The sequence below is a fragment of the Brettanomyces bruxellensis genome, chromosome 9, assembly GCF_011074885.1.
Source record: "Brettanomyces bruxellensis chromosome 9, complete sequence".
Lineage (NCBI taxonomy): Eukaryota > Fungi > Ascomycota > Pichiomycetes > Pichiales > Pichiaceae > Brettanomyces > Brettanomyces bruxellensis.
Window position 1 is genome coordinate 776,291 of NC_054690.1, and position 12,763 is coordinate 789,053.

The following is a 12,763-nucleotide window of genomic DNA, read 5'->3' on the forward strand; positions in this document are numbered from 1 at the left end:
AACCAAATAATACAAAGTTTTAAACATGGTAACCATTATGGCGTAAACTATACATAAACCGGCCGAACGAAACCAGACAAAAATAAAGAACAAAAAACTAAAATATGTTTGGTAGAAAATTTTTTACTAAAAAAGAGAACTGCAGAAAACAATAGGAATCGCGGTAGGCTTTAGCCCATCTCCAATTAATCTACCCTTATTTCTCTTTTTTTTAAGCAGAATTCCAAAATAACAATACAACTGTTGAAAATATACCTTTCAAACAAAGAAATGCCGTAGAGATCTTGTGGGACTGAGCCGATGACGGAAAAATAAAAAGGTGTGGTGGCACGGTATCACTAATGTATGGGGTGATCGACAGCTCAACTAAATGGAAGATGCAGAAAGATTTTACCGACTTCCATTTGGTATAAAACTTGTTCAATTTCCATTGCAGTAAATGCTTGTATGAGGCTGTTGTCTGCGAGGTGATCTTCGTTTTTAACTGCTATAACTTTTTATTTCCCTTCTGGTTTGTTTTCTTTGTCTAAAAGATCAACTCAAGGTGTATACGAAATTCCATTAGCCTTATAACTCAGCCTTCCTACTTAAGGTAATTTATTTCTATTTCATTCACTTTAGATTACGACAAAGAAAGTTGGAAGCTTAATTTTGCACTGCTAAACTATTTTGAAGTACAATGTCAGGATTTGATGAGAAGCTGCCGGCTAAAAATCTTGTCATCACCGAATCTACGGGTGATTCAGGTGATAACGAGCTTGCTGACCATGACTTCATTGGAGAGTATGCAGATGATCTTAATCCTCTGGGTCTTGCAATTGCAAAGCCAGATGATAAGCACAGATACAGAAGTGTGAGTACCAGGCCACCATTGGTGTGCTATCTAATTCTTTTGGTTGAATTTGCTGAGAGGGGTTCCTATTACGGTACCCAAGGTATTCTCAATAACTTCATTATGAGACCGCTTCCAGAGGGATCCACTACCGGTAGAGTTTTTCATGATAATGATTCTGCAGGTGCACTTGGTATGGGTATTCCTGCGGCAAACGGTTTGACTATGCTTTTGCAGTTCATGGCCTATGTCATGCCATTGTTTGGTGGTTATCTTGCCGATGCAAAGCTTGGTAAATTCAAGGCCATCATGATTGGTGTTTGGATTGGTTTGCTTTCACATATTCTCTTCGTTATTGCTGCCATTCCAAGTGTTATCGCTCAGGGACATGCTGTCGTGGCCATTGTGTTCGCAATTTTGTCTCTTTCGGTTGGAACTGGTTTTATTAAGCCAAACTTGCTTCCTCTTCTATTAGATCAATATCCGTATAGATGTGACGTTTTGCAGAAGCTACCTACAGGTGAGGTTGTTTACGTTGATAGAAACAGATCCATGGAAACCATCACTATGACATTCTATTGGAGTATTAATATTGGTGCCTTTTTGGAGATTGCAACTTCTTATTCAGCAAGGGATGTTGGCTACTGGTTAGCTTTCTTGTGTCCTGGAATTATGTACTTGATTGTCTGCATAATTATGGTTATTACAGGTCCTCGTTTAAGAAAGGAAGATCCTCAAGGTTCTATCTTAACTAACGTCTGTAAGGTTCTTCGCGTCTGTTTCCGTGGAAATTTCCTTAAGAGATTGACCCACAAGGAATTCTGGCATTATGCTTATCCTACCAACATGGTTGCACGTGGTGAGAAGTTCTTTGTTGAAAAGAAGAGCAAGCCTATTACTTGGACGGATCAGGATGTCACTGATTTTCACATTACATTTTCCAGTTGTGTTATGTTCTTGTACTGGATTTTCTTCAATCTAAATGATGGAGGTCTAGGAAGTTCGCTTAATGCCCAAGCTGGTGCTATGACAACAAAAAATGTGCCTAATGACTTGTTCAATAACTTCAATCAAATCACCATTGTTGTTCTCATCCCAATTTTAAACCGTATCGTTTACCCACTTTTATACAAGTATCACATCAACTTCAAAATCACTTACAAGATCTTCCTTGGCTTTATGTTGGGAGTTATTTCTTCTGTTGTTGCTGCTATTCTCCAATGGAGGGTCTATGAGACGAGTCCTTGTGGATACTATGCTTCTGATTGTGAAAAAGGTGTTTCTCCAATCTCTGCTTGGTTTGATGTGATTGTCTATGCTTTAGTGGCTGCCGGTGAGTGCTTTTGTTACACGGAGGCTTATGAATTGGCATACACCAGAGCACCTGAAAAGTCTAAGGGTTTGGTGATGGCCTTGTTCTTATTAATGAATGCCTTTTCTGCTGCCATTTCCGAAGCAGTTAGTGGTGCGCTTGTGGATCCATGGTTGATATATCCTTTTGCTGCTATTGCCATTGCTGGATTTATTGCAGCAGTTATCTTTTTGATTAGCTACTGGAATTTGGATAAAATTATCCATGCAGAACAGGAAGCTAAGGAGAAGTCTAGAAAACGGGAAGATGATGAAAAGAAATTATCAACAACAAACAGTATTCGGACCGCTGCTGAGGTTGCTTCAGTCACCTCCATTGCTGCATAATTTTTTTTTTTTACTTATTTTTATGCAGTACTTAATGGGATTTTAGTTGTGCGTATCTATCTAGCTTTATCAATTTTTCGAAGGCTCAAGTTTGTAGACAGTGTATTTTTTTTTCACATGATGATAATAAGGAAGGCTCGCTTAATTAATTTAGGCTCCCGATCTGTGACATCAGTTTTTTGAAAGAAAAAAAATAACTTAAGTCCGAGGGTAGGACAGTGGTTTTGACATTATTTGCAGGACTTTAAAGGTTGATATCTCCTTAAATGAAGGGTTAATTTAAAATATAATTACAGTAATAGAATGGTATTGATAACTAGTTAATGACTAGCGAAAGCAAATAGTTTAATAATGCATATCAATGTAATTCAATGTAATTTCAACCAATATGTTAGAACAGCTCGCGCTTCAGAAGAAATACTTCAAATACCAGTAGACAACGTAAAAACAAATCTAGAATAAAATTAAATAATTAATATATCATTCGATAGCAAATGATAGTGGGAATATGATGCTTGTTTTAGTTTTTAATTACCATGAATAATTATGGCGAAACAAGAACTTATTGACCAGTTTTGGGACTTTTGAAGAATTGGGCATCTTCACGCCAAAAGCTCGGTAATAAAAAAAAAAGTCGACATGGTAGGAAATTCTTAAGACTGAATGATCGGTGATAAATCATTTTTTTGGAAAAAAAAGGTGTTCGAAACACCGATACTCTAATTTTTATGACGCGGCATAATGTGGCGGTGAAATTTAAAGTACAATATCCGCAGTCCTATTTTATTTTTTTTTTTTTGCATCCTGTCCACCGAAAGTTTTTCTTTTCATCCGCCACACTACTTATGTATTCCCCTATTGTCATAATAGCCGCCACAAATATATTCCTTTAAGGGCTGGCTGGTCCACAATTATGAATGGATAATAGTGTCACAAATTATAATCGGAGGAAAGCATAGATATTTGGCATTTATAATATAAGGCCAAAGTTGCGTTTTTCACAAATAAAAGTATTCATTCTACGGACCGCGAACACTTCACTGTTCGGTATATATTTATATTTTCACCCGCTTGTTTCTATTCTCTTGCGACTCTTCTGCTGTTTGTTTGTTTCTTTCACCCGTAAATAAAAATTTAGTATAATTATTTATATGAGTACGCTAACGCTGTTCTATACCAAAACCTCTATTGAGTCTGTTGGCAACTGCGATTAAAGTTTTTAGCATTCTATAATTATATCTGTTTCCAATTTGGCATAATAGAAGGCTTAAAAGCTCACTTTCCTTAAGTCTTACTTGTTCGTACAGAAGGTCTATGATCACTAATTCATTAAATTTTTAATCATATAATATACAACTTCTGATACACAGCTTCTGAGCTTACAACTTGTCATTATGGGCGTTGCTTCTTACATTGACTCGCTCGAGCCATCTCATCACAGATCTTATAGAATTTACCACTTCTTATGGCATAAAGTGTGGCTAGCCTATTGGTTTTATTTTGTTCTTGCTATTTTTATAATAATTGCAAGATGGGCCCCAAATTTCGCCAGATCTGGTGGTCTCATAAGAGGAGAATATTCTATTGGTTATGGTGCAGTTGCCGTGATTTTTTTAGGATCCGGTCTCTCTATGAAGACTAAGGATTTACTTCAAAACGTTTTTCACTGGAGAGCGCACTTGATTGTTTTATCTTTGGAATTTTTAATCACATCCTCTATAATGTACGGTTTTGCTTGTGCAATTAAGGCCGCGAACAACCCTAGAATATCACTTTGGATGCTTGTTGGAATTATTGTTAGTGCTTGCTGTCCAACAACTGTTAGCTCGAATGTCGTCATGACCCGGAAGGCTGATGGAAATGTTTATTTAACGCTTTGTGAAGTTTTCTTTGGTAATATTCTTGGGGCCTTCATTACTCCGTCAATGGTTCAATTGTATACCCGTGGTACTTGGTCATTTGCAAATCCTGCGAATGGGACTTCTTTTGGACATGTTTTTGCAAGTGTCATGAAACAAATTGGATGTTCCGTTTTTATTCCGTTGTTCGTTGGTCAGATAGCACAGAATTTTATCCCGAAAATTGCCCAAAAGGTATCTTCGGTGTTGAAATTTTGTAAATCTGGTTCTGTTATGCTTCTCTTGATCATGTTTTCGTCATTTTCAACAGCATTTTACCAGCATTCCTTTACAGAAGTTTCACATGCATCCATCATTATGTTATGTTTCTTCAACTTTGGAATATACATGTTTTTCACGGTTATATGTTTTATAATGTCCAGACCTGCATTTCTCTTACGCATTTTTAAAAGAGAACCGACTGAAAGCTCTTCATGTTTCTATAAATGGTCATATAAAATATTCAGACCATTTTATTATAACAGATCGGATACTGTGTCCGTCATGCTTTGTGGAGGTGCAAAAACTGCTGCCTTGGGTGTCTCGTTGATTACGTCGCAATATGGTAGTGATAATCCACATCTTGGCGAGTTGCTTGTTCCGATGGTTCTTTATCAAGCTGAGCAGGTCTTGGCGGCTAATATTTTGACCGGTTTCATGAAGAAATGGATTCATGCAGGCCCAGAATGGAAGAAGCAAGAATTGGAGAAGGAACTAAAGGCAGAGAGAGTCGGTAGTGATATTGAGGATACGGGTAATCAACTTCCCAGTAAGTCATTGAAAAAAATAGCATATGAGGAGGGTTCAAGTGAATTAGATATCTCTCTTAATTCTCCAGGGGAGTCAAAAAAAGAGTGACTTTGAAATAGTTGTGAAAGCTCGTGATGAATGGAATAAATAACGTTAGTTAATCGCGATTATATCTGATTCTAATTCACAACTTTGGGGTGTATTTTATTTATGTCTTTGGTCAGATATCTCAAAAATGGCTTTTATAACTTAGTCAAATGTCATAATTTGTGGTACCACTTTAATATAAATGAATTGTGATATTTGTAATGTTCCATAGCGACTTCAATGCATAATTGTAAAATTCGTTAATATGTAGTCGGCATTGTCATTTTTGGGGGTCTTCCCCATATTTTTTCAAAAGTAGCAAGCAACGATTTACAAGCGAGAAAGTCTTGATCTATTCATATTTATAGTAATGCTGGTTAGGTTATCGCTGGTGTATTCACTGGTTATTCATTTTCCTGCATTAAAATGCATAAGTATTACGTAAATGTTTAAAGGAGTTCGAACACTTTCTAAGTGTTCAATTTATTTTAGATGAAGAAATTTTGAAACTGCGAGCAACTGAGGAGATCAAAAGCAAAAGTATATTAGGTTAAAACTTAACATGTAGTATAATAATAGTTGACTTGATAGTTTATTGAAGTTTATATTAGAAAAAGGTTAAAGTTAATAAAGGTATGTTAATAGTACTCGATATTTCTTGTAGTACATAAAATATTTGTGCAGTTGAGCATACAAACAAAGGAATAATACCCTTACTTTATACAAGAGTTCCACTCGACAGTGGACGTTATAAAAATAGCATTATTATTATTGAGAACACAATTGTTCTAAAATAGTATTAGTTTGACAAAATAGTATTTCTAATTTCAAAAACGTAGATTCTCTCTCTTTACATAGCTGACTTCGGGGTTATAAATTGGATCCCGAAAAGCAATAGAAATTTAATGATTTCTTATGTATGTTCTTTTTCTCTCTATCGTATTTCATCAACGTAGTAAAACAAGAATATTGGAGTTAAGAGAGACCTTATTAATTACTCCCAGGCTTTAGCTATCAAACTCCTTCTTTAATAGAACTAATAAGAACCTAGCAGTCGGGGAGATTCAGACAATTGTAAGGTCGGTTACCTAAGTGGGTGGATATAAATGTACCAAGTGGTCTGTGTGATAATGTTAATGCCTTTAACATTCTAACAATTGTGTATGTGTCACCATAGAAGAAAATGAATTTACTTTCTTTACTCTGTTACCATCAAAAGTGGAGTGGGACTAGTTGTATTCGTTAAAGTTAGTGTTACCAGATTTACATAGTATTTCGATATTTATTGTGATATATATAAAGAGTATATATAAAGAGGATGTATAATGATATACAAAAGGGAATATCTTCACTTTATATAGATGTAGTTCTTGTATTAATCAGATGATATAACACTATCGTCTTTCCTTTCTTGAACTCCATTGTTCGAGAGCTTCATTGTTTTGACAGATAGATAAGAATTAAGAACAACAGAGATAAGAATAAGAGAGAAGATAACAAGAAGATAAAAAAATAAGAAAAACAAATAAAACAAGTCATTAAAATAAATATCATAATACTTCAAATTATAAACATATACAAGGGGGTGCTTTTATCTATATCCTAATGAATACAAACTAGTTGATTATTTCATTATAGATTACTTCCGCACTTACTTAAATTACATCATAACATTCTAAAAACATTATTTTACAACATACAATACTTCATCTTTTAGTGGTTTGATTCAACACTTCAAAACAAACACACAAATCACTTTGTACTTACATAATCTAAAATAATTTAGGTTCAAACCAAAGCAGACCCCATACGACAGCTGTAAGGGGTCAAACCAAGCGCATATTGGTTTAAAGCCAGATAAAATATTAATGAATTCATTTACCTGATTAGGTAACACGGAAAGATATAAATAGTTTCCGAAATAATTTATGAGAAGCGCGAATAAGAAATAAAGCGTACTGAAAGGATAGTGACCCGAAGGACAATAAGAAAGAGCTACATCGGAATAAGCTGACTAATATTCGTGTGGCGACTGCATATGCAAAACAACAGGTTTTTGCATGATCGCGGGTTATGCTGAATTCACATAATGTGATGTTCCCAAACAGGATGGATTCCTCTTTGGCATATAATTTGTTATTGTATGAAATTGGAAGAGAAATGGAAGAAGTGTCATTCTCCATTTAATATAAATATGCGCCCTTGCCCTCCTTTGATACAGAGGCAAGGTTAGATTATGATTTAGTTATTTTTCTAGAAAGGGAGATTGAAAAGATAAGCTATTAGATAGAATAATGAATGAATAGAATGATTCATAGAGAGCTATGAGATAAGAGATATGAAAGGATACGAGAAGTATCAGATAACAATCTTATTAATCTATTATATATCTTTAGACGGATTTGGTAATCATCTAAAGAATCCTTATACTTCAGGTTAAAAAAAATAATATTTTGTTACCTTCAGTCCGACCATTTACAACAGCAAGAAGTGGTCCCTTGGCCCAGTTGGTTAAGGCATCGTGCTAATAACGCGAGGATCAGCAGTTCGACCCTGCTAGGGACCATTATTTTTGAAGATTTTTTTTTAATCTGATAAGTTAGTTCCTTTTTAGTCGCGCCTACGAAATAACCATCTTTAACCTTTATGAAAAGAAAGAAGCATCAAAGATATAGAATAAAGGAAAAGATGAACACGCTTAAATATTTATAATTATTGCAACTGAGGTTTGCTTGGCCATAAAACAAGAGATGGATTATATATGCATTCATTTGCCGCTAACTGTACATTTCCTCCAAATGATTTCTCATCTAAGAGAACAAATAAGAATCCAGCAGTTCGGATGTTTCAGATAAGGTCAGCTATTTGATATCAATGAACATAAATAAAGGTAAATGTATATAGTGGTGCATGTAACTGTATTATTGCCTGTAACATCTTAACCGTTGTGCTTGTCATTGTAGAAAGAAAATAAAATTATCATTTTGTTACCATCAGAATAGGGTCAACCTAGTGATGAACCCATTGATACTTGCATCTATATAAAACTATCCCGCCTTGATTTATTCCAATAAAACATCCCTCACAAAGATCAAATTTATTTAAGCATGAGCATTTTCCCTTTTACATTTTCTATATTTTATTATTTGTCACCTTTACTTTTGTGTTTTTCCTTTCTTCAGCTTTAAAAACACTCAATATATTATTTATCGAAAAAACTTCATAAAGTAGTAGGCGTCACACTTAAAACCAAAACACTTTTAAGTATTACAAATAGCTCCCTTTTTATTTATACAAGAACCAGGTTACATAAAAAATCAAAATTCAGAAAAAAACAATGCCAATTTCATTAATATACACAGCTATTACACTTTCCAGAGTTATCTTTTATAGATGATTCTAGATTATTACTATTTAATGAATGATTGAAGATGTCATGGTGTTTTACATATTAATATATCATGCATATTTAATATGTGAATCAAATCGAACTTCATACTAGTATATGAGAACTATTTTTTATCTCTAACCTATTTCTTCGGTGAAAAATACTTTATATATGAACCAGCTTACTTTATTTTGCTTACTGTGAGCCTTTTGTTTTTGATGGAACGACAACATCATATACTCTTTGCAATGCATTCCAATACAAGAATTCATTCTAGATTGAATTTTTAGGTAAATCCTAAAGTTGAGATTCATTATATAACAGAAATCTCTATGTTCAAATCTCTATGTTATCTTGTTCATCACATTTCTGTGCCCTACAATGCTAAGACACAAAGGTACAGAAGTGGGTCTATGTGTCAGACTAAATTCATATACTCTAACTGGTTAGACATGATTATGGATAATGATTTTAAATTAAATTATTATTGATTTAAATCTTTCCTTATTGCGAATATTTAATTCTCTAAGGCTCTTTGTCATATAGTTTGTAAGATGTCAGGATGATTATCCGTTAGTTTAAAGGCATATAAAATAGTAATTAATTATATTACCTAGAACCATAGGAATAAATTCAGAAATAGCATATGAGGTGCATAAACAAAAAATAAAACATGCTGTAAGACAATAAGAAAGGAGCTCCATCAAAATTAACTGACCAATATTCGTGTATCTACTGTAGATGCAAAACAAGAGGTTTTTGCGTGATTATGGGTTATGCTGAATTCATGTAATGTGATGTTTGTTAAAGTTAACGTTACCAGATTTATATATTATTTTGATTGTAATAGATGTGTCGGGAGTCGCGTCTACATAAAGCTGCCCTGCCTTGTTTATGTCCAAGAAAACCTCGCTCATAAGGATCAAAGGTATTTAAACATGTGCATTTCCCCCTTTTTATCCTGCTTTTTTTACCTTCTTACTTAGTTCTTTTTACTTTTATACTTTTCCTTTCTTGAGCCTTAAAAACACTCACTACTAGTTGTAACAAAAACTTCATAAAGTAATTGGCGTCACACTTAAACCAATTAAATAAACTATTATATTGATATTTATCGTAGTATATAACTTGTACATAAGATTTGGTATAGACACAAGAGGATATCTCAACTTTATATAGTTGTCATTCTTCTTCTTATACAACGACGTGGACAATAGACCCTGTTCTACTTAAAACTTTGTTGTTCTATCGTTCTATAGTTTTGATAGATGTTCCCAAACAGGATGGATTCCTCTTTGGCATACAATTTGTTATTGTCTGAAATTGGAAGAGAAATGGAAGAAGTGTCATTCTGTCGGACATATGAGAATATTACCTAGTATTAGATAATCTATTATTATATGTCATTAGATTTATTTGTTTTGAGATCTGAACTTATTCTAAAATAACAAAGATTTAGAATAATATCTAATAGAGACAATCCTGGCTAAAAATGCACTAACTGTGTATGTTAGGAAATCAGCAGAAAAATAATTATGCGCGATCATAATTCTGTTTCTGAGAATTAAATATTTTTTTTATATTATGTATGATTACCTCACTTTATTTTCCTTTTTATTTTTTACTTTACTTTACCTCTTTTTATATAACTTGCTTCTTCTACGAAGGAACGAGACCCGATAGCCTATCTTGCAATACAACTAGTTCCACTCCACTTTGATGGTAACAGAGTAAAGAAAGTAAATTCATTTTCTTCTATGGTGACACATACACAATTGTTAGAATGTTAAAGGCATTAGCATTATCACACAGACCACTTGGTACATTTATATCCACCCACTTAGGTAACCGACCTTACAATTGTCTGAATCTCCCCGACTGCTAGGTTCTTATTAGTTCTATTAAAGAAGGAGTTTGATAGCTAAAGCCCGGGAGTAACTCATAAGGTCTCTCTTAACTTCGACACGTTATTAACATATAAAACATTATTATAACTCATAGGTTCCGACACTTATTAATCTATAATATATCTTTAGACGGATTTGGTAATCATCTAAAGAATCCTTATACTTCAGGTTATTGAAAATAATATCTTGTTACCTTCAGTTCGACCATTTACAATGTCGTTCCGGCCCTTATGGCCAAGTTGGTAAGGCATCACACTAGTAATGTGGGGATCCTCAGTTCAAATCTGAGTGAGGGCATTATTTTTTCCATCGTTCGATGGAAACACAATTGAATTTGCATTTATTACTTTGGGTTGTTATATATTACTAAACTTCAATGTACATGTTTGCAGATATTTAGGAAAGATACAAAACGTGTCATACTGATAGATCTGGAACAAAATTCACCTTCTTTTAAAGCCATGAAACTTATGGGATAAATACTTGTAAGCCTCCTTAGTTGTTAGTACTTTGCCACTATCATCTGTATAAACCAAATTGATTTGATTTGGCGAGGATTTCTTTTCTGGAGTAGCATCTTTTAGAGCATCAACCATTGCACCAATACCAAGGGTCGATATTTCATTTAATCCTTTATCCATAATTTTTGAAATATCTCTTTTGACTACATCGGTATCCGCAGGGCCCAATTTGGAGTGGTCATCAAAGGATGTATCAGTATTCAATTCTTGGCGGCGATTCCCTTTCATCTGAACATTTTTTTCATAATCAAATTTATTCAAGAAATCTATCTCTTCATTAATTTCTAAACCAACTCCCCGGGTTTGTGTTTTATCATTTTGTTGAATGGCTTTCTTTTTTTGGATATCTCTCGGAGCCATTTGAGTTAAAACTTTCTTCCGGAAACTATCCATGGACTTTCTGATATCTTCATCATCCTCATTTCCAACATCTTCATTCACAAGCTCCACATTCTTTAATCTTTCTGGAAAGATAGCAAACTTTTCTTGATTTCGGAATCCATCTCTTGTCTTTTTTTTGAGACGCTTCATCCTTTTAGGCTTCAAATAATCGGAATGCACAGTTTCAATTTCATCATCATCTAGGATTACCATGAACTTCTTCCTTTTCTTTCTTGTGACACCTTTATTATTATCATTTAAGTTTGCTGATTTTCGTGACGGTTCATTTGGACTGTTCAGGTTTGCTAAGCTTTTAGAACTCCGAATTATTTTGTTATCAGAACTATCTTTCACAATTCCCTCTTTAGTATCCGTGATTCGCTTTTTTGGGGTTTCATTTATCGATCCTTTAAAGTGCAATTTAAGTTTTTCTTTGCTTACCACATCTCCTTTGCCCAAACTCTCCAACCATTTAGCTTCATCTTGCGTATTTGTATTCGGACTGGTTCTTTCCACAATACCTCCCTTGGCTATTTGATCTGACACTTTCAATTCAGATGTGATTTTGTGTAATTTTTTCTTTATTTGTATGATATTATCAGACTTGTCACGGCCGCTAGGAACTTCCGTTTCATGTAATCCACCGGATGAAAGAGGCTTCAAACCCTCAATATTTCTCAACCTATTGGTTTCCTCTACGGAAATCTCACGACATCCACTTCGACGTCCTTGTACATTCAAAGTGATATCATTTTCATTTCTGTTAATATGGCCAGTCTTCGCTCCCAAACTTCTTTCGCTTCCGCTGACCGGGATCAGTGAAAGACCAACCTGAGCACGAAGCTTATTCGTCTCTTCAACGGTGAGAATTAACATTAACACAAATACGATAGACGGACAAACTTTGTCGCCAGTTGCAAGTAATGAAATCGAACTCTGACATATGCGTGCACAAGCTATGGATATTTTGCTTGGTGAGTTTTAATAAGATGTGCGTATCTTGGAAAAGCCAAAATATAAAGACATCCGTACACATAATGCTATTTGCTGTCTTGACTATAACTTTTGCAAGGCTTCATCCCGCCATTCAACAGGTAGATTTTAAAAATTTAAGTGGCATTGTTTAACGTACCTCAAATGTTGCATCAAAGATACTATTACTATGTGAAAGCAATAGTATAATTGTGAAGAGACACATGGATTACTAATGCTAAACTTTTTTAAAGGGGAGAAACCGGCATGGAAAAATTTAGTTTTCTATACGAATGGAAACTTTGACGTCACGTGAAATTACACATCCT

General features: G+C 34.3%; 3 protein-coding genes and 2 non-coding genes across 5 annotated transcripts; 4 read left to right on the top strand and 1 right to left on the bottom strand.

Moving 5' to 3' along the window:
- Nucleotides 1–679: 679 nt before the first annotated feature.
- Nucleotides 680–2,530, top strand: BRETT_002222 (uncharacterized protein; the record flags this gene model as incomplete). Its single annotated transcript, XM_041280759.1, has 1 exon — nucleotides 680–2,530. The coding sequence occupies one exon, from the start codon at nucleotides 680–682 to the stop codon at nucleotides 2,528–2,530; it is 1,851 nt and encodes a 616-aa protein (XP_041138550.1).
- Nucleotides 2,531–3,924: 1,394 nt separating this feature from the next.
- RCH1 (Solute carrier rch1) lies at nucleotides 3,925–5,286 on the top strand (the record flags this gene model as incomplete). The annotated part of the gene is made up of 1 exon (XM_041280760.1): nucleotides 3,925–5,286. The coding sequence occupies one exon, from the start codon at nucleotides 3,925–3,927 to the stop codon at nucleotides 5,284–5,286; it is 1,362 nt and encodes a 453-aa protein (XP_041138551.1).
- Nucleotides 5,287–7,757: 2,471 nt separating this feature from the next.
- Nucleotides 7,758–7,831, top strand: BRETT_002224. Its single transcript has one exon. It is a non-coding gene; the product is annotated as a tRNA-Ile (tRNA).
- Nucleotides 7,832–10,784: 2,953 nt separating this feature from the next.
- BRETT_002225 lies at nucleotides 10,785–10,857 on the top strand. The gene has a single exon. It is a non-coding gene; the product is annotated as a tRNA-Thr (tRNA).
- A 146-nt stretch (nucleotides 10,858–11,003) lies between these two features.
- On the bottom strand, nucleotides 11,004–12,338 carry BRETT_002226 (uncharacterized protein; the record flags this gene model as incomplete). The annotated part of the gene is made up of 1 exon (XM_041280761.1): nucleotides 11,004–12,338. One exon carries the CDS (start codon nucleotides 12,336–12,338, stop codon nucleotides 11,004–11,006), a length of 1,335 nt encoding a protein of 444 aa, XP_041138552.1.
- Between the last annotated feature and the right edge of the window lie 425 nt (nucleotides 12,339–12,763).